The sequence below is a fragment of the Littorina saxatilis genome, linkage group LG16 (genome assembly GCF_037325665.1).
Source record: "Littorina saxatilis isolate snail1 linkage group LG16, US_GU_Lsax_2.0, whole genome shotgun sequence".
Lineage (NCBI taxonomy): Eukaryota > Metazoa > Mollusca > Gastropoda > Littorinimorpha > Littorinidae > Littorina > Littorina saxatilis.
Window position 1 is genome coordinate 2,605,037 of NC_090260.1, and position 21,877 is coordinate 2,626,913.

The 21,877-nt window shown below is 42.3% G+C and overlaps 2 protein-coding genes across 5 annotated transcripts in view; one reads left to right on the plus strand and one right to left on the minus strand.

Moving 5' to 3' along the window:
- The window catches only part of LOC138950206 (uncharacterized), a 596,636-nt gene that overhangs the window by 198,418 nt on the left and 376,341 nt on the right, over window positions 1–21,877 (minus strand). The window lies entirely within an intron of this gene.
- On the plus strand, window positions 82–21,363 carry LOC138950187 (ras-related protein Rab-8A-like). 4 transcript variants are annotated; one of them, XR_011450542.1, is made up of 8 exons: window positions 82–259; window positions 2,871–2,931; window positions 8,233–8,293; window positions 9,378–9,455; window positions 10,074–10,163; window positions 11,322–11,438; window positions 18,474–19,992; window positions 20,109–21,363. XR_011450542.1 is itself a non-coding variant. In XM_070321933.1 (7 exons), exons 1-7 carry the CDS (start codon window positions 136–138, stop codon window positions 18,570–18,572), a joined length of 630 nt encoding a protein of 209 aa, XP_070178034.1. In that variant the 5' UTR covers window positions 82–135; the 3' UTR covers window positions 18,573–21,363. The 4 variants fall into 4 exon arrangements, 1 of the variants encoding a protein (XP_070178034.1); XR_011450543.1 differs by having other exon boundaries at window positions 20,167–21,363; XR_011450541.1 differs by having other exon boundaries at window positions 18,474–19,147; window positions 19,204–21,363.

Genomic DNA, 21,877 nt, shown 5'->3' on the forward strand with positions numbered 1-21,877 from the left:
AAAACGGTAAAACAAACTTTGTCCAGTTAGCGTGACGGTGACTCATGAGAATATGACCTCTTCAAACGGAAGTGACCCTTTTACAGACGTCATCAGCATTTATGTAAATGAGGGTGTTTCCGCTAGTTGGCCAAAATGGCTAAGACATACGACTACCTTTTCAAACTTCTGCTAATTGGTGATTCTGGCGTCGGAAAAACATGTTTACTCTTCAGATTTTCAGAAGACGCATTCAATTCGACGTTTATATCCACGATAGGTGAGTTGATCACGTAGGAAGCCTGGATCGTGAAGTACAAAGTCTGGATCAACAAGTAGTCTGCCAAGTGGCATTTTTCGGTGACTGGGATGCGAAGATTCCACAAATCGACCGACCCCATGTGACGACAAGTTGGAAGGCATTTTAGTATTATTACACGCCTATTGCGTCTATGTCATGTTGCATGCATTGCCCTGTTCCTTTATTATTTAACTGTGCGGGGGCCAGCTGTGAACCCTGTGATGTGTTATAGTGCGAGAGTTGCATCGGAATGTCTGTTACGCGTTAACAGTAACACGGTGTGTAAGGATTCCACCGTCACACACAACTTCCTACTCTACGTGGTCGTGGCACTTACAGTGTCGTTTGCACACACTCAAACCATGTTTTGATAACTGCTTGACAGACCAGCTGGTGTGTAGGGCGAGGCTCATGGTCTGGTTATACTTATACATATTTTCGATCAGCTTCAGTGAAAAATGTTGTAATAACTTATTGTAAGTTCTTCGTATTGAGGGAATCCCTATGCAATACGTGTTGAAATAAGTTCATCTTCTTCTATACAATACATGTTGAAATAGTTCATCTTCTTCTTTGTATTGAGGGAATCCCTATACAAATTATAATGCATGTTGAAATAGTGCATCTTCTTCTTTGTATTGAGGGAACCCCTTTACAATACATGTTGAAATAAGTTCATCTTCTTCTTCGTACTGAGGGAATCCCTATAAAGCCAAAGGGCAATAGACCCTTTCGGTATTCCAAGCTCTCGTAAGCTCTTGCAAACTTCAGAGCATAGCAAAGCGATCTCGCGCGAGCTGCGAAAGCAGAGGTTCGAAGTTCTCACGACGTTCAAAGCATAACAAAGAACGTGTCTCGCGAGAGCTGCTCAGATACGTGTATACCGAAAAGGTCTATTATCCTCACTGGTTGGTGCACCAAAGGATGCCAGAGTGAAAGACTAAGTGGATAGTGTACAGTCTATGAAAATGAAACGGGTGGATTGGTAGGCAAGCTAGTAGAGCTACCGCTGTTCGCGATTCATGCCTACAGCGCTCTATAGATTTAAGGTTCTGGTACAACTGTATACTACATCACAGTGTTTCATACAAATGATTCAAAATGTGCTCAGAGTAAAAATGTGCTCAGCACTGGTCAGTACAGACTGCCATGACTGACTCATATCACATGAAAAGGAAGGACGTGTTTAATTTTACAGTATTGGCGTTAACCGGTATTTTACCGGTTGAAATAAGAAAATACCGGATCAAACTTGGCTGCCGGTATGACCTACAGACCTGCCTACCCTTACGATTTGGGCGTAATTTACTACGATTTTTATTCCAAACTACGCCACTACGCTTTCCGCGATGGAAATAAGATTTTTAAGAAACCGAAAGTACGATTTTTTGCATTTCGTCCCGATATAAATCCAATACGTATTTTTGCTCTCGCCGAGCTTTGCGAGCTTTGTCGGATGAGACATTGGAGAGTCTGCTCCTCCTGAAATCAAGATCAGGAACCTTCGGCACCAGGCAGTACAGCCAAGCACAACTTGGCACATTTAAGTCATGCTATTAGTATTACAAGTCTTTGAAAAAAGCCCTCCACCTCCAAATAAACTCTATGCTCATTCAGCAAACTCTTGATTACACTAATGGTGGAGCGCTGGTTATGTGCGAGGCTGATTTCTTGAGATCTGGATCTGGATCTTTTACGTTGCAGGAACCACTGTGGGTCATCTTCGTGTGACCACATGACATATTTTGCTTTCGTCATCCTAGATCTTTTCAATCAGTGTAGTTTCCCAGTGCTGTGTTCTAGGGTCGTTTTGATTGACTTCACAATTTGAGAAAATCAATGACATTTTATTTTTGCGAAGCAACTGAATATGAACAGAAAGTGTGCAGAAGAATGTTTGTGTCCTGCAAGACTTTATGAACAACTAATTCTTCGTTGGGAGAAAAATGAGGATGTCTACAGGCAAGGCAGTGTCAAATTCTTTATTTGGGTTCTCCTTTCATTGTTCAGTCACACCCACCGATGGCCGTTACTTTTGGCAACGAAAAACTACTCTTTCTACCACCAGATTACTCTTTTTGGCTGGGCTCATTACTCCTTGTAATTTTGGGGGTAGGCAGGTCTGGACCTACCGGTTGTTTTCGCTGGTAAAACAACAAAAGCAGTTCTCTTGAGTTGGACTGTGACTCAGTGACTGGTTCCAATGACCAGTCTTCCGGGGTTTTTCTGGACGGTTTGCATTGTAAAAGTTTGCGTACTGGTTTGAAAAAATACTAGCACCATCACGGATTTTCCACTGTACGATAGTTAATACTTAACTTATAAGGCAAAAAAAAAAAAAGGTCTGTTTACGGTAACCCGACCGACCCTATTTTTTTCGCGCGACCCTAGACTTTTTTTGGCATTTGGGAAAAAAAATCTTCTTTTTTTTGGCAAAATAACGTAAAAATATGGTTTTTTGGAAGAAAAAAAAAATCCCGACCTACCGACCCTATTTTTTTTGCCTATGTTACCGTAAACAGACCTTCTTTTTTTTTTGCCTAAGTTATAAGTTATAACCGGGATTAACATTTCAACTTGTGTTGTGCAGGTATTGACTTCAAAATCCGAACCATCGAACTGGATGGGAAGAAGATCAAGCTTCAGATATGGTGAGTCGTGCTCTTCTTCTCTCTCTTCACACACCTCTGGGGTGTTCAGGGCCTCACATCCACGTCGGACATCGGACATATGAGGAAATTTTTTTAAAATGTCCTATTAGGTTGCGGCACACCCCCTGATAACTGACCATCAATGTGTAAAATCATCTATTTTTGGTCTTCTTTCGATAATGATTTCTCAGTCACTAATCCACCAATGTTTGCCTACTAAACATAAAATTGAAGAACAATCTTTTATCTTTACAATACTCTTGGTTTTGTTTGAATTGATTAAATGTGTACCTCAAGCCAATAAAAATAAAAACCCATGTGTTGCGCTGCTCGCGGCATTTTGGACCGCCATGTTTGCAGCCTTTGTGTGTACAGATTTTCGTGTGCTTGTTTCGCGGCCTTGGCTTGTGTTGGACATGCGACCTACACACCTATATTTAGTATCAAAGTGTTCACGGAAGAATGAGGTTTTTAATGATGTAAAGTAGAGTTGTCTTCCAATTAAAAGCATGGGCGTAAAATAGATTTTTCTACAAAAGTTGAGTATTTTTCAACGATTCTGACAAAAATATCCACCTAAAACGCATCCTAACTTCAAGAAAAATGAAGCTGAATCCGTACCCTTTCGAATGAGGTACTAGGTTAATGTATTCATGACGTGTCCAAGGCAAGCGAGCCAATCAAAACGAAGGGTCCGTCCGCGATGTTCGAATTCGCCAGTCACAAAATGGCGAGTGAAGAAAGTGACGCCGCGGATGCGATTGTGACGGACAATTCAAGTGGAATCGGTAAGTTTACTGGTTTTTTGTTTCAGTTTATGCTAAAAAAATGATGTAGGAAGATATCTGTTGTAGTATTTTGCACATATTGGGAAAAGTATTGCAGAAATGAAAACTTTCAGCGAGTGCTAGCGGACACGATGTTCGAAGAAGTTTCATCAGACCGGAAGTGGCGGTCGGTTCGATAAAAATGACTTTTTCCAAGATTTACACATTATTATAACAAAAATACACATCTAACACAAAAGATTAGAGTCTTTTAGAGTTGTCTTATTTTATTTTTTAAAGGTAGTGGTAGGATTACGTTGTAATTTGGATCAAATCGACAGCGTCTGTTCGGTCAAGGGAGGTAATCACCATAATGCGTCCGATCCGCACCTTGTTTTGTGTTGTACGACGTGATACATTTGAACTAACGAATTGATACGCTTCGCTGTGAATAAATAAAAATGTTATGGCAACAAATAGATAGACTGCACAATATTCTTTTCACTGAATGAAGTCAAAATAATGAAACTTTTAAAAGAAAATAAGAAAAATAAATAAAATGTCACTTTTTTTTGTTATTATCTTTTTAACATTTTTCTTCAACAATTTTTTATTCAGGCAAGCACAGATTTATAATGACACATTCAAAAGCAATGTCACTGTTTGGCAGTGAACCTGAAAGTGACACAGAAAGAATCAGGACACACACACTGTATATATTGTTACAACTTCTGGCTTTTTTTGTGTGTGTGCAGAGGGTGAAGTGTTTGAACAGCTGAAGGCTGTTTTTCTGGCAAATGGAAAAGGCAGCTTCCTGCGGTTGTCCTCAGGGATCAACTACTACTCCAGATGTTGCTGTTGAGGGATCAAGGATACAAAACATATGATGAAGCTGCACTGTTTCTCAACAAACTGTTTCCGGATGTACCTGTTGCAAGACTTCGGTACATGCTTGTGTCTACAAATGCGAAGAAAGACGCGTCTTCAAGTTCTTCACTGTGTGACACAGACAGCCTTGGACCTTACTTAGAAGGCATGTCCCATCGTCATCTTCAGGGCGTGCGTTCATCGTGGAAGCACCACACAACTTGGGACAAACGTATCGTGCCTTTAAGGCCTACGTGATTGAAAATGTGCTGCAAAATAAAATGACTGTGCTTCCGGCTAGCTTTTTGGGGGGGGGGGGGGGGGTGGGGTGGGGTCTTTGTGCTGAAGGGGTTCCTTTCAAGGGAGTATTGTACTTTTACTTGATAGTAAACTTGGATTCTTCTTTGCTTTCAAATTTGTGGTAAATCCATCAATTTGTTCAAAAGTTGTGACAGTTTTTGTGTGTGTACAGACAGCAACATGCCAACTCTTTTTCATATTTTTATGATTTTTTTTTCTTAGTTTCCATATTTTTCAAGCTATCAATCCCACATTTTGCAAGAATGTAGATAAACGTAGAATGTGCTATGTCTCAAAATTTCATTTAGATACTCCAAGTATTTCAAAAGTTATGAAGCTTTGCATATATGTACGGGGGGGGGGGGGGGGGGGGGGGGGAGGGGGTGGGGGGGTCCTTTGTGCTGAAGGGGTTCCATTCAAGGGAGTATTGTACTTTAACTTGATAGTAAACTTGGATTCTTCTTTGCTTTCAAATTTGTGGTAAATCCATCAATTCGTTCAAAAGTTATGACAGTTTTTATCTGTGTACAGACAGCAACATGCCAACTCTTTTTCATATTTTTATAAAAAAAAAATTCTTAGTTTCCATATTTTTCAAGCTATCAATCCCACATTATGCAAGAATGTAGATAAACGTAGAATGTGCCATGTCTCAAAATTTCATTTATATACTCCAAGTATTTAAAAAGTTATGAAGCTTTGCATATATGTACCTGGTGGAACTGCCGGCCGGACGCCGGTCAAATTGATGTTTTTCCTGACTTTGGCAATTAATAAGTCAAAAGGTTATTCCAATAATGTCTTGAAAAAAATTGGGCATGTTCTATATATATTTGTTTGGAAGATCTGACAGTTTCAGATATCTGCTGTCAATAATTTCAAATCTGTGATGGCCTAAACTTGCCCCCCCGGGCAGTTTTGGTTTGTTTTCAGCTTTGTTTTTCGTAAAGTTTCAATGCTTACTGGTAAAACAAATATGTGACTAGAGTGCTGGAACAATGATTTCTTTCTATTCCTGGTTGCTGAGAACTGATTCTCATAAGCTGAATTGACTGAGCAATTACTTTGTAGTAGCTTTGTGCTGTTAAAGTTGCCCTATTTTTCAGTTTTAAATCGCATCGCGACGGCGTACATCTTAAAATGCCAATATCTCAGGAACTAATAAAGGTATCCACTTACTTTTTTGTGTGTTTTGCTTGTTTTTTATTGTTCTTTAAAGATACACCAAAACATACACTCTCAATTCATAACAAAATTTTGACTGCCGCAACCTAGTCCTATACATTTTTCATGCAGGAGGACAAATGTCCTATTGTTTTTGTCACAAAGTGGTCAATGTCCGATTATTCTATCATTTGATCCGGACATCGTCAGTACTTCTCAATTTACAGTAGTTTGAATGCTATTTTATCGATGTATTGCGAAGCGATGTGTAGCAGACGAAATTAGACACTTTGTGCCTCTAGTACCAAAGAGTTTCCAAGGCTCGCAACTCGGAATGCTCGAAGCCAGTTGAGAGTTGCCTCCCTTCGCGCTTTCTCCGAAAATAACAAACATGCCGCCTAAACGAAATCTGATCCCAGAAAAGGGACAGAAGAAATTACACTTCAAGTCCCTTCCCTCATCATCTGTCAGTAGCACGGAAACTGAGCTTCCTCCAGCCCCAGAGCAGTTAGAGCCCGATCGCCCAGGTGAGAATGTCGATCGCACTACCCCCTCCCTCACCCCCACGTGTAACTTCGTCTCAAGCTGGGCGACATCATTCCCGTGGGTGTCGCATGACCCAGAGAGGAAACTTATGTTTTGCACCTCATGTCAGCACACAGGGAAGTCCAACACTTTTACCGTTGGCTGTTCGAACTTTCGCAAATCGGCCCAGTTACCGATCATCAAGAAACCAAAGACCATGCTGTTAGTGTGCAAGTGCCATCTCTCCGGAGAGACAAGGAGATAGTTGAAACCCGACAGCTGACAAAACAAGAAACGGGGGCAGCTGACCAAACAAGAAACGGGGGCAGCTGACAAAACCAGAAACGGGGGCAGCTGACAAAACAAGAAACGGGGGCAGCTGACAAAACAAGAAACGGGGGCAGCTGACAAAACCAGAAACGGGGGCAGCTGACAAAACCAGAAACGGGGGCAGCTGACAAAACAAGAAACGGGGGCAGCTGACAAAACCAGAAACGGGGGCAGCTGACAAAACCAGAAACGGGGGCAGCTGACAAAACAAGAAACGGGGGCAGCTGACAAAACCAGAAACGGGGGCAGCTGACAAAACAAGAAACGGGGGCAGCTGACAAAACAAGAAACGGGGGCAGCTGACAAAACAAGAAACGGGGGCAGCTGACAAAACAAGAAACGGGGGCAGCTGACAAAACAAGAAACGGGGGCAGCTGACAAAACAAGAAACGGGGTCAGCTGACAAAACAAGAAACGGGGGCAGCTGACAAAACAAGAAACGGGGGCAGCTGACAAAACAAGAAACGGGGGCAGCTGACAAAACAAGAAACGGGGGCAGTCAAAGCTGCTCAGCTCTTTTTTTGCCAAAAAAAGTATTTTTGTTCTTTTACCCTCGTGCCAAGAAACTAGTCAAGTTTAATTATATTTACGTTTTGTTACGGGAAAAAAATGTCCTATTGATTTGTTTTTGTTCAGGACAAATGTCCTGTCACTTTTACATTGGCCAGGGCCAGGACATTTGTCCTATGCTACCTCTCATGGATGTGAGGCCCTGGGTGTTATCTTCTCCCTGTTCACACACCTCTGGGATGTCACTGTGAAACAATCTCCACATATCCATCGGTATCTCTCTGGGTTTGTTAAGCTGTGGAAAAAGTTTGCTGCGTAGTGCTGTTCAAGATAAACTAGCCTGGCGATAGTGACGTGAGCAGTGACAGAGTCAACGCAGTTTCCCCTTCTCCTATACACTGTACACAACGTCACAAGGTTCAACACAGTAATACAACACTGAATGGCATCATCACTCATGACAGGTTGAAGGCAGCACTCTGCCAAGTGTAGCTCAGTGTCATACAGGCAATGAGTCCTATTGATGCTTCTGTTTGCTGCTGTCACTCACTGTGTGTGTTATTATTATGTTAACTGTTATTACAATGTTAATGTGTTAACTGTTTTTATAATGTTAATGTGTTAACTGTTATTATAATGTTAATGTGTTAACTGTTATAATGTTAATGTGTTAACTGTTATTACAATGTTAATGTGTTAACTGTTATAATGTTAATGTTTTAACTGTTATTACAATGTTAATGTGTTAACTGTTATTATAATGTTAATGTGTTAACTGTTATTACAATGTTAATGTGTTAACTGTTTTTATAATGTTAATGTGTTCTCCATGTTGCAGGGACACAGCAGGGCAGGAGAGGTTCCGCACCATCACCACAGCGTACTACAGAGGTGCTATGGTACGTAGTACTCTTGTCTGTCTTCGTACTCTAACAATAAACAGGTGATATGTAAAGATACCATACTTCTCCGACACGAAGTCATCAACAACATGTCATGTTATTGTTTGTGCTGCTGTTAACAGTTAAAGATACCACACTCCCTCAGGGATGGTCAAATCGCTGTTAACAGTTAAAGATACCACACTCCCTCAGGGATGGCCAAATCGCTGTTAACAGTTAAAGATACCACACTCCCTCAGGGATGGTCAAATCGCTGTTAACAGTTAAAGATACCACACTCCCTCAGGGATGGCCAAATCGCTGTTAACAGTTAAAGATACCACACTCCCTCAGGGATAGCCAAATCGCTGTAAACAGTTAAAGATACCACACTCCCTCAGGGATGGCCAAATCGCTGTTAACAGTTAAAGATACCACACTCCCTCAGGGATGGCCAAATCGCCCGTCCAGTCGCCAGGGCTGAGTAAAACCTGCGCCGAGCTAGTAACAACTGTCTTGCCAGGGAAAATTCTGGTCAAATGTAAAACAACTTTCGGTGTGACTATTGAGTTTCAAAGCCATTGTAACACTTTACAAAGCAGGAATTTATGTCGTCTACAAAATCGCCACCATGTTGTAGGGAAACAAGAACGAGGTTCGTATTTTGAATGCTCTTCCAGCATTTTATTGTTCGCACTTGTTTCTCAGTCGACTTTGTGCAGACTCTCCTCGGTGTCTGAACAGACTAGTGTGCACGCATGCGCACGATAAAGATCCCAAGTTCACAGCAAGTCTCAGGGCTTCGAAACATCGATACAGTGGAATCCTCCTTTTAAGCCCGCCACCCCCACCCCCATTTTAAGACTCCCTCCCTTTTAAGACCTGGTTGTGTGAGATGTGTGGAGGTCCACCGTACACTGTACAGTACTAGTCACTGTACACGCACACCGGACACAAATTTAAAAAAGGTAACACATAACACTCTTCTGTGGCAGCTGAATTTCCCAAATTCAATGATGTTAACCTCAGTGGAATATATTATATAAGTATCTTTTCTTATTGTGTTGTAACTTGTATTGTACGGTAGTTGTTGTGTTGCCAGGGCATCATGTTGGTGTACGACATCACAAACGAGAAGTCGTTCGACAACATCCGCAACTGGATCAGGAACATCGAAGAGGTACGTTCTCCTTCTGACACTGTTTTTAATGGGGACTCCACCCCCCTTCCCCCTTCCCAATACCATCCCAATTTCATTTGATTTTTTTAGACTTCCTGCATTTCATGATTACCGGGATTTATGGCTTCCCCCATGGAGACGGTTTGGCCACACTTTCTGTTGATTGCTTCTCTTCAATGGTTACCTCCTGTTTTTCTTCTTCTTCTTCAGCGTTCCAGAATTGTCTGGTTACGTGTGAGCTCGTTTGTTGACTGTGTGTGTGTTGACTGTGTGTGTGTTGACTGTGTGTGTGTGTTGACTGTGTGTGTGTTGACTATGTGTGTGTTGACTGTGTGTGTGTTGACTGTGTGTGTGTTGACTGTGTGTGTGTGTTGACTGTGTGTGTGTTGACTGTGTGTGTGTGTTGACTGTGTGTGTGTTGACTGTGCGTGTGTTGACTGTGTGTGTGTGTTGACTGTGTGTGTGTGTTGACTGTGTGTGTGTTGACTATGTGTGTGTTGACTGTGTGTGTGTTGACTGTGTGTGTGTTGACTGTGTGTGTGTTGACTGTGTGTGTGTTGACTGTGCGTGTTTGTGTAATTGTGTGCTAACTGATGACGTCACTGGTTGTCATGACAGCACGCATCCAAGGACGTGGAGAAGATGGTGCTGGGCAACAAGTGCGACATGAACGACCGGCGCCAGGTGTCTAAGGAGCGTGGAGAACAGGTAACGGTCATAATAACGATGACAGGTAACATAATAACGAGAACAGGTAACGGTCATAATAACGAGAACAGGTAACGGTCATAATAACGATGACAGGTAACGGTCATAATAACGATGACAGGTAACATAATAACGAGAACAGGTAACGGTCATAATAACAATGACAGTGATAACAGTGATGATGATAATAATGATGACTGCAATAATAGTAAATGAATTTTCTGGAGCACAAGCCCCATTATGATAATGAGGACTGCAATAATAGTGATGCTGAAATAAATGACTTATGTACAAATTACAATAGTCTGGGTAGTCTGGGTACCAGTTGCAGGGATATGCTCCCAGTGCTGCACAATTCCAATGCCAAAAGAATAAGGTCCAATAAGATCCAACAGCCCTTGTGAGGCAGTGGATAGCACATTGGACCGCGGGCCAGGAGGTCGCCGGTTCAAATCCCATCAGAGTCATGCTATTTTGTATACACAGCCAGACTACGGCCGGCCCTTACCCGATTGCTATGATTCCAATTCCATTCACTTCCCCAATGCAACATTGTTGGTGCTCTGGGCCGAGCTGCAGGAACCGAAAGTTAGTGCCACCCACACCGCGGGGTCTGATTCGTTGAAATCACAACACATCTCAGTTTCAACCAATCAAACACGGAGGTTGGCTCCCGTTTGGGTGGTAACTTTGTCGTGCACCTAAGGCCCAGATTGCACCGACTGGCGGTAGCAAGCACCTGGCCCACACCGCAGATACAGCAGTTCTCGGGCCTCTGTCCATAAAGAAACAGCAGACGATATGCTCCCCCTCGGGCCAACACAAAAAGCTGGTTTGACAACAAGCCGTCAAATATCTAATAATGTTGACTTATGATTGATGATGAAGATGATACGACATTGCTGACTGTGATGATGATGATGATGATGATGATGATCATGATGATGATGATGATGATGATGATTATGATGATGATGATCATCATGATCATGATGATGATGATGATGGCAGTGCTGGTGATGTTTGTGATTATTGATGTTGATGATTATTTATGTTGATGATGATTGATTATTGATGTTGATAATGAATGATTATTGATGTTGATGATGATTGATTGATCATTGATGTTGATAATTGTGAACGTGGTGTTCCCCCCAGTTGGCCATAGAGCATGGGATCAAGTTCATGGAGACGAGCGCCAAAGCCTCTGTCAACGTAGACGATGCTTTCTTCACTCTCGCACGTGACATCAAGGCCAAGATGGACAGAAAGATGGTCAGTGTGTCTGTCTCTCTCTCTCTCTGTCTCTCTCTCTGTCTCTCTCTCTCTCTCTCTCTCTCTCTCTCTCTCTCTCTCTCTCTCTCTCTGTCTCTCTCTCTGTCTCTCAGTCAGTCAACATGTACGATGCTTTCTTCACTCTCGCTCGCGACATCAAAGCCAAGATTGACAGAAAGATGGTCAGTGCGTGTGTGGGTGTGTGTGGCGGAGAATCCACATTAAAAAAATTGTGTAAGTAAAATGTTCTGATTGCATGTATGAAGCTGTTTTTATAACATGCACAAATTCTCCGAAATCGGCGTATGTTAATAATAATAATAATTGTCAGTAAGTACTGGTGTCACATGACTGATGTGAACCAGTTGATTGGCTAATGGCGATGCGCTAAAACTGTTAGCGCACTCTTGGAGTGCGCTAACTTTTCCACAGAGCGTATTCTTACGCCCTTTACCTAAGCAAGACTGTGCTCTCATCCTCAGAATTAATTACTGACATGTAGCTTATATTCTCCACAATACCAAATGACCATAAATTCCCTACTTCTCAATTAAAGCAGAAGTGGGTTTTTTTTCTGACAGATTGCATGTGCCTGTGCCACAGTGCGGCTGCCACTGATCTAAAAATAGAAGCCGCTTCTCGCCGACTTGCATAGATTCTTCTCATCGTGTTAGTGGCATGTAGCTTATCATCCACATTACCAAATGATGAGTTAATATAAAATTCCCACCCGCTAGCAGAAAACACAAGTGTTATTCCGATAACGTACCAGCTAGTGACCAGTTTGGAAGACTGACTCGATCGACTCTGTCATACGTAGCCGCACTGACTACACTGAAATACGACTGCATCAGTTCAGTAAATGAATGGTTTCCGAATTATTATTTCAAGGCAATAACAATCGTAATCGAAAACGTGTAGGGTTCAGAACGTTCTTACCATTATAAGACTTATTGCCAGCGTGCCTCGTGCGTGCAGACTCAGTCAGTGCAGACTGCATGCAGTGGTTTGATTGCCCTAGCAGACGACATAAACCCCGCTCAGCAAATTAACATGTTGGGCAAATGTGAACGAAAAAACGATGGGGATATAATACGTGTAGGGTTCAGAGCATTCTTACCGTTCATATTTAGTATCAGACTCCCCGATGAATGAAGATACAACACGAAAATATGCCACATTTGTTTTGAAAATGTGCGAACCGTCGAGTCCCGCGGCTTCGAGTCAATTCAAGGGGAGTCACTCCGCACAGTCAATCCGTCGAAGCTCGACTGGAGGTTTCGAATCGCAAATAATGAAGAGCACAGCCCTTTCTCCGAGTTCAAATGAGGTCTCTCTGAAAGATCGTCACTGTTCAGCAACTGGAATTTACCAACAGAAATGCGTGTGACGAAAGCACAACACACTTGAGACACCCCACACATACGTAGATCTTACTGTACACGACCTGACCACACAGTTATGCCTATTCAAATGCGCGTAGCAAAATGTGCGTTTGGAATCTTCTTTTTTCTATGGCGGTACTGACAATATCTATGCGCTTCGTTCAATAATGAATTTTCTCGATTTGCTCTATAAATCCCTTAGTGCACTGGGATGTCTCAATAACTTAAATAATAATAATAATAATAATAATAATAAGAACATTATATTTATATAGCGCTAAATCAAAAACTTTCGTTAAAAAGGCTTGCTCTAAGCGCTTGACATCTAAACTAAAACGTCATTCACACTCTTTACAATGATGTACAAGAACTTCATGTCACACTCTTTCATTCAGTATAGCACCATTCACACAGTTGTTATTCTGTACAAGACAATAAGTTAGTCTAACATTTAGAATATTCATAAGATGAAAACAAGAGAAAACCAGACTGATTAAAACAACTGCTTAATAATATGGGAGATTTATAGAGCGCTTTACATTCTCAAAGCGCTTTACAATGACAAACATACATAATACATACAAAGCAAAGCAAAAGCATGTGCAGCAACATTCATGAACTTTTTCGTCTTCGGATCTGACACGTTCTCATTGTTGCCAGAATGGCGGGGTAAAAACGGCCATACACGTAAAAACCCACTCATGCAAAAACATGAGTGAACGTGGGAGTTTCAGCCCATGAACGCAGAAGCAGAATAACATGCAGGGTGTCATCTGTAATGCTATCGCTGGCTGCAGCCTAGTTGGTTACAAATCGCCGCACGTTTTCTGTTTGGGTCTGCCAATTTGGATTGTTCCGGCTTTGTTTATCTGGAAAAGTTCAGAAACATTACAGATAATTGTTAGTCTATACTGACAGGCCAGGGTGACGGGTGATGGGCCAGGGTGACAGGCCAGGGTGACGGGCCAGCATATCTCGGGTGGTCTCATATCACCATGGTAGCATCACAGGGATTGGCTCTGGCGTCGGTCATCGGTATTTTGCCATGTTAAATTCGACAAGACAGACGGTCATGGGTCACAATCCGTCAACTGACCGATATCACATGCAGCAGTCAGTCAGCTCGTCTTAGTCAGTCAGCAGTCAGTCAGCAGTCAGTCAGCAGTCAGTCAGCAGTCAGTCAGCAGTCAGTCAGCTCGTCTTAGTTTTGTCTGCTGTCTTGTTCTTTCTTTTTGTTACCTTCCTTAATTAATTGAAATGAATATGGTTATTGTGTCCTCAACATGGTTATTGTGTCCTCAATATGGTTATTGTGTCCTCAGACCTTTTATTTCTCTTCATGTAAGTCCATTGGAAAATTAACAAGAAAATGAAGAAATGAATTGAATTTTCCTCTCGTTTGTACATTGTAAACAACTTTCAGAAGTGTCTCCTCACTGTCGTAATGCACAATTGCGGCAGTCCCGTGGTGGAAGGAAAGGTTTGTTTCTTGACTGATTGGTTTGCAAAATGACTGATTAATTTTTGGCTGAGTCAGTCAATGGACCTTTAGTGGACAAAACCCAAGCTGCGCATGAACCAAGGGAGACAACTTTTGTGTACAGTTTGCTGTGGCAACATTTGGGGCTTTTGTCTCGAACTTGCGTGATAAGGTATCTTCATTTTGTTGAACTGAGATGGGCAAAATGAAAGAAATATCAAACTATTTGTTTTAGATTCTGACAGAATGATATCTTTTATTTTAGTTAAACTGAGATGGGCGAAATAATAATAATAATAAATGAGCATTTATATAGCGCAACATCATAACTTTACAATTATGCTCTTTGCGCTTGACACATTTTAAGTTATTGAGACATCCCAGTGCACTAAGGGATTTATAGAGCAAATCGAGAAAATTCATTATTGAACGAAGCGCATAGCGCTGAGTTCAATAATTATTTTCGAGATTTGCTCTATAAATCCCTTAGTGCACTGGGATTGTTTCAATAACGATATTGTCAGTACCGCCAGAGAAAAAAAGAAGATTAAAAACGCACATTTTGCAACGCGCATTTGGATAGGCGTAACTGTGTGGTCAGGTTTGTGTCACTGGATCTACTTTTGTGTGGGCTGTCTCAAGTGTGTCGTGCTTTCGTCACACGCAAACTCTTGTTTTAATTTCTGTTGGTAAATTCCAGTGAAGCGTTAAGCTAAAAAGTGATGACCTTTCACAGAGACCTCATTTAAACTCGGAGAAAGGACTGTACTCTTAATTATTTGCGATTCGAAACCTTCATCGAGCTTCGACAGATTGACTGTGCAGAGTGTTGCCCCTTGAATTGACTCCGGCCAAGGCCACGGTTAGCAGACTCGGATTTTCAAAGTAAATGTGGTATGTTTCTTCTGTTGTATCTTCACTCATCGGGGAGACTGGTACTATTATATATGAACCGTAAGCATGCTGTGAACCCTACACGTAGTATGTCCCCATCGTTTGCTTGTTCACATTTGCCCAACATGTTAATTTGCTGCGAGGTTTATGTCGTCTGCTAGGGCGGCTAGGGCAAGCGAACCACGGCACTGCACTGCAGTCTCATTTCAAAAACAACAATTGCTCGTCTGCACGCATAAGGCAGGCTGGTAATAAGTTTTATACATGGTAAGAACGTTCTTAACCCTACACGTTTTCGATTCCGATTGTTGTTGCCTTGAAATAATAATTCGGAAACCATTCATTTACTGAACTGATGCAGTCGTATTTCAGTGTAATCTAGTCTGCTAATGTATATATATTCCAATTAATGCTGATCTAGTTCAGTGGTACGTTATCGGAATAACACTTGTGTTTTCTGTTAGCTGCTGGGAATTGTATACTAACTCATCATTTGGTAATGTGGATAATAAGCTACGGCATAATTATGAGAAGATTCTTCGCAAGTCGAAACTGAAAAATAGACACAGCGGGTTCTATTTTTAGATAGTGGCAACTGTGGCACAGGCACATGCAATCTGTCAGAAAAAAACCCACTTCTGCTTTAATTTCTTCTTCTTCTTCTTGGCGTTCGTAGAGGTTACACAATCAGTCCAGCACTGGTGATAAATGTTGTCGTTTTCTCCAACTCCTGTCGACTGCCGTATAGTTTGGTCTGCAAGGGAGTTGGTGACGGCCACACTTCTTTTCGTTCCTCATCTAGTAAGGGACATCGCTGTAAGATGTGTTCCGCTGTTTGGTCCTCTTGACCGCAGGCACAGGTTGGTGATGGCGCCAGCTTGAACTTTCGGTTCATGTGAGCATTGAGCCTGTTGTGGCCAGTACGCAGTCTGATGAGGTTGACTTGCTGCTCTCTGGGATTTATAGTATTTTGGTATTGTGGAGAATATAAGCTACATGTCATTAATTAATTCTGAGGATGAGAGCACAGTCTCGCTTAGGCAAAGGGCGGAAGAATACGCTCTGTGGAAAAGTTAGCGCACTCCAAGAGTGCGCTAACAGTTTTAGCGCATCGCCATTAGCCAATCAACTGGTTCACATCAGTCATGTGACACCAGTACTTACTGACAATTAAAATTAAAACACAGTTATACAAGCATTTACATCTACATTCATAGTCAACAAGGCTTGTTGAAATGAAAGAAATATCAAACTATTTGTTTTAGATTCAGACAGAATGATATCTTTATTTAGTTAACGTATTGTGTACGCATGATCGTCTAGAATACGATCAGTACAGCCACTGCCCGTGAAAAAAAATACGACGAGAAAAAATCCTGGACTACTTGTCTTCAGAAGCGCATCCCGAAACTGATCCAGTATTTTGACACATGATGACAGTTATTGTCAGTACACATGATGACAGTTATTGTCAGTAAACACGATGACAGTTATTGTCAGTAAACATGATGACAGTTATTGTCAGTAAACACGATGACAGTTATTGTCAGTAAACACGATGACAGTTATTGTCAGTAAACATGATGACAGTTATTGTCAGTAAACATGATGACAGTTATTGTCAGTAAACACGATGACAGTTATTGTCAGTAAACATGATGACAGTTATTGTCAGTAAACATGATGACAGTTATTGTCAGTAAACATGATGACAGTTATTGTCAGTAAACATGATGACAGTTATTGTCAGTAAACATGATGACAGTTATTGTCAGTAAACACGATGACAGTTATTGTCAGTAAACATGATGACAGTTATTGTCAGTAAACATGATGACAGTTATTGTCAGTAAACACGATGACAGTTATTGTCAGTAAACACGATGACAGTTATTGTCAGTAAACACGATGACAGTTATTGTCAGTAAACACGATGACAGTTATTGTCAGTAAACATGATGACAGTTATTGTCAGTAAACATGATGACAGTTATTGTCAGTAAACATGATGACAGTTATTGTCAGTAAACACGATGACAGTTATTGTCAGTAAACATGATGACAGTTATTGTCAGTAAACATGATGACAGTTATTGTCAGTAAACATGATGACAGTTATTGTCAGTAAACATGATGACAGTTATTGTCAGTAAACACGATGACAGTTATTGTCAGTAAACACGATGACAGTTATTGTCAGTAAACATGATGACAGTTATTGTCAGTAAACATGATGACAGTTATTGTCAGTAAACATGATGACAGTTATTGTCAGTAAACATGATGACAGTTATTGTCAGTAAACACGATGACAGTTATTGTCAGTAAACATGATGACAGTTATTGTCAGTAAACATGATGACAGTTATTGTCAGTAAACATGATGACAGTTATTGTCAGTAAACATGATGACAGTTATTGTCAGTACACATGATGACAGTTATTGTCAGTAAACATTGAGAGAAGCATGTTGTATGGGTAAATGTAATAAATGGTGTAAGAGACGCGTGTGCAGCATGTTTGAATCATCGATGTTTAAATGCTGTGTGATTTTTCTAAAAATACACCAAGTTTGTTTGAGAATACTTCAAGTGCAAAACAGGAGTTCCCAGGTGTGTAAAAGAAAATTGCATTTAGACAATGAGGTCAGACAATGAGGTCAGACAATGAGGTCAGACAATGAGGTCAGACAATGAGGTCAGACAATGAGGTCAAACAAACATGTTGGGTTAGGGTAGCCCGACTGATCCTATTTTTTCCTGCTGACCCTAACACTTTTTTTTCATTTCTAAAAAACCCAAACTTTTGGCACATTTTGCGAACCATACCGAGACAACCTTTGAACTCCACATCACACGTGACATTTGAAAAAAAAAGACCAAAAAAGTCAAACCTACGACCCTATTTTATTTGGTCACGTTACCCTAAACCAACATATCATTTTGTGGGGCCTGACAAGAGCGCTGTATGATGACAGAGCGGTGTATGATGACAGAGCGGTGTATGATGACAGAGCGGTGTATGATGACAGAGCGGTGTATGATGACAGAGCGGTGTATGATGACAGAGCGGTGTATGATGACAGAGCGGTGTATGATGACAGAGCGGTGTATGATGACAGAGCGGTGTATGATGACAGAGCGGTGTATGATGACAGAGCGCTGTATGATGACAGAGCGGTGTATGATGACAGAGCGGTGTATGATGACAGAGCGGTGTATGATGACAGAGCGGTGTATGATGACAAAGTGCTTGACGTGTGCGTGTATGTTTCAGGACGCACCGGGCAGCGCGGCAAAGCAGAGCGGCTACCAGCTGACGAAGAAAGACAGCGGAGGGTCTAAAAAGTCATTCTGGCGGTGTAGCATCCTTTGATCCCCCACCTCCTGTAACCCCCAGTCACCCTCTTCTCTCCCCCCCCCCCCCCCAACTCTCATAGACTGGCGCCGTCACCCTAGCAGCGGTGAGAGACGGAAGCAATACCAGGGTGACGGCTGTCCCATCATGCATCACTGTATCCATTTCATTTCTCCGCCAGCGCTAAGGAACGATCCGGAGGTGCCCCCGTACAACTGAACTCTGATGCTACTATGGAGTACAGTGCAGAGCTATAAATCTGAACGCTCAGCTGTACAACTGAACGCTCAGCTGCACAACTGAACGCTGAGCTGTACAACTGAACGCTGAGCTGTACAACTGAATGCTGAGCTGCACAACTGAACGCTTAGCTGTACAACTGAACGCTCCTGCTACTATGGATTACAATGCTGAGCTGTACATACAAGTGAATGCTGATGCTACAGTTGAGAGCTATACAAGTGAACTCGGATGCCAGAAGACGTTACATTCAATTGCACTTGATGAGATGTCACTGCACAGCACTGTACCGAACAAGTCAAGTGTGCTGTGCGGTGTGGCAGAGGTGGCACTGGATCTGTGCGGTGTGGCAGGTGGCACTGGATCTGTGCGGTGTGGCAGGTGGCACTGGATCTGTGCAGTGTGGCAGAGGTGGCATTGGATCTGTGCGCGTTCTAAGGGAGGGAACTGTAACCACGCGGCGGTGAGGACTGCCAACGTTCTGCTGTATTTTTATTTTGGTCAAAGTGGGCCGCTGGTGGAGACTTCATCTCGGCATCATAGATTGATACTCAGTTTGTGTGATGTGTTGGACTGTGAAGGCTAACGTCCTACGTCAGTGTCTGTGCGTGGTGCGTGGTGTGGCAGGGTTTGTGCAGACGTTGAGGTCACTGGACCCGGTCAAACAAGCAGGGCAGCATAGCGTGGGCGGCTTTCATGCTCCGTCTGTTGAGCAGTTCATCAACCAATCATTTTGTTTAATTAGTGCTTACGAAGGAGCCGTCTGGCATTATGAAGAGCGAGGTGCGGCTGCCCTACAGTAAGCCACCCCCGCTTCGCTGAAGGTCATTCTCCAAGGACTACAAGGTCACTAGCAACACAACAATGTGCTAACATGATCTCGTCAATGATCTGTAGTGGGTTTTATTTCAATGTTTCCTGCGGTCCCATCGTGTTAGTTAGTCTTTATTTCAATGTTCATACTTCAGTCCTTAGTCTGTTTGTGAGAGAATGATCATTTGGTGTGCAAGATCCAAATACGATGACACATTGTGAACGCAGTCAGACAGCCCAGACTAGCACGATGAGCACACAGGGATGTTGCCGTTAGGGACCCGTGTCTTGATGCTATCTTGTCGTTAGGGACCCGTGTCTTGATGCTATCTTGTCATTAGTTTTGAGAACATGAGGATCAGTCAAGGGTTTCTTTTTGTTTGCAGTCTTTTGTAGTCTTGGTCCACCCTAACACTGAGACCACTGCTAGGTAGGTACCTTAGGTCTTTTGTAGTCTTGGTCCACCCTAACACTGAGACCACTGCTAGGTAGGTACCTTAGGTCTTTTGTAGTCTTGGTCCACCCTAACACTGAGACCACTGCTAGGTAGGTACCTTAGGTCTTTTGTAGTCTTGGCACTGTGTGTAACGGTATGCAGTTCCTGTCCAGCCTGCTAGCTGTTCACCCTAGCACTGAGACCATTGCTAGGTAGGTACCTTAGGTCTTTTGTACATTTATCACTGTGTGTAACGGTATGCAGTTCCTGTCCAGCCTGCTAGCTGTTCACCCTAGCACTGAGACCATTGCTAGGTAGGTACCTTAGGTCGTTTGCTTTGTTTCTTGACCACTTTTCTCTTCTTCCTTGTTACTGTCGTGTTGCCAAGGGAACGGGCACAGCCAATAACCTTCTACTGAGATTGAGACTGAGTGATGAGACCAACAGCTACTGTGGAGAGTGATAAGCTAACCTACTCAGCAAATCTTTCATTGGTTTATGTATGCAACCTATCATAGCTAACTTTTGAGATTTTTTTTCACACATAAAATAAATGAAGCGCTTTTGGCTGTGACTTTGAAAAATGTTTGGTGCTTTTATAATACGCACCAGGTTGTATTTATGGTAAATACGCTGCGTAAAAATACATACTCTCAAACATGTTGGGGTCAATGTCCAGCTGGAGGCTAGGTTTTACTGAGACAAGCAACAACATTTATCACAAGTGCTGGACTGATCGTGTAACCTCTGCGAACGCCAAGAAGAAGAAGAAGATTGAGACAAGCATTTAAGTTTATTTTGATAACATAGCGTAAAATGAAGACTTTCTGCCATATTTTGTCGTTTTACAAGTAAATCATTTTAAGTTATATTAATATTATTAGTCAACCGCTATACCGACTTTCCAGGGTAAAACCAAAAGTAGAAACCAACACCGCTAACCAGATGGAAGCTATCACGTGTGCACCACCCAGCTGACAGCTTTTGCAAGCTCATGAGTGAGTGGTCACTTGATTGAAGTGCAAGTGGTCACGTGATATAAGTGCAAGTGGTCACGTGATATAAGTGCAAGTGGTCACGTGATATAAGCATTTGCATGTCCTAGCTGTGTGTTTTGAACTGTTCATGCGAAGAAATTCGGAATAAAATTTGGTTTAAACCAAGTGCAATGAAAACGTGTTTTGTGCAGGGATACATATCATCCAGATGCAAAACCTGTTTACATTGCCAGTCTTGACCTCGGAAACAAAAGGAGCTGAGTGATTAGATGCACGGCTACTTTACTGAGTGATTAGATGCACGGCTACTTTACTGAGTGATTAGATGCACGGCTACTTTACTGAGTGATAGAAAAACAAGACGTAGCCGTTAACTTCGCCTTCAGCCACATGAGGCACTGCGCGATGCAACGCGGTAAAGTGGTTCTGGCAAGGAAGTTAAGGCGCGATGCAACGCGGTAAAGTGGTTGTGGCAAGGAAGTTAAGGCGCGATGCAACGCGGTAAAGTGGTTGTGGCAAGGAAGTTAAGGAGCGATGCAACGCGGTAAAGTGGTTGTGGCAAGGAAGTTAAGGCGTGATGCAACACGGTAAAGTGGTTGTGGCAAGGAAGTTAAGGCGCGATGCAACGCGGTAAAGTGGTTGTGGCAAGGAAGTTAAGAGCAGTAACCATGGTGACGGTGCGGTCAATGCTAAGACAAACATGACAGGTATTTGTGAAGAGTACATGAAGAGGAGCCGATAGAAGCCGTACTTCTTCTTCTTCTGCGTTCGTGGGCTGAAACTCGAACCCTCGACCTTCCGATTAAGAGGCCGACGTCTTAACACCCCGCTACAGC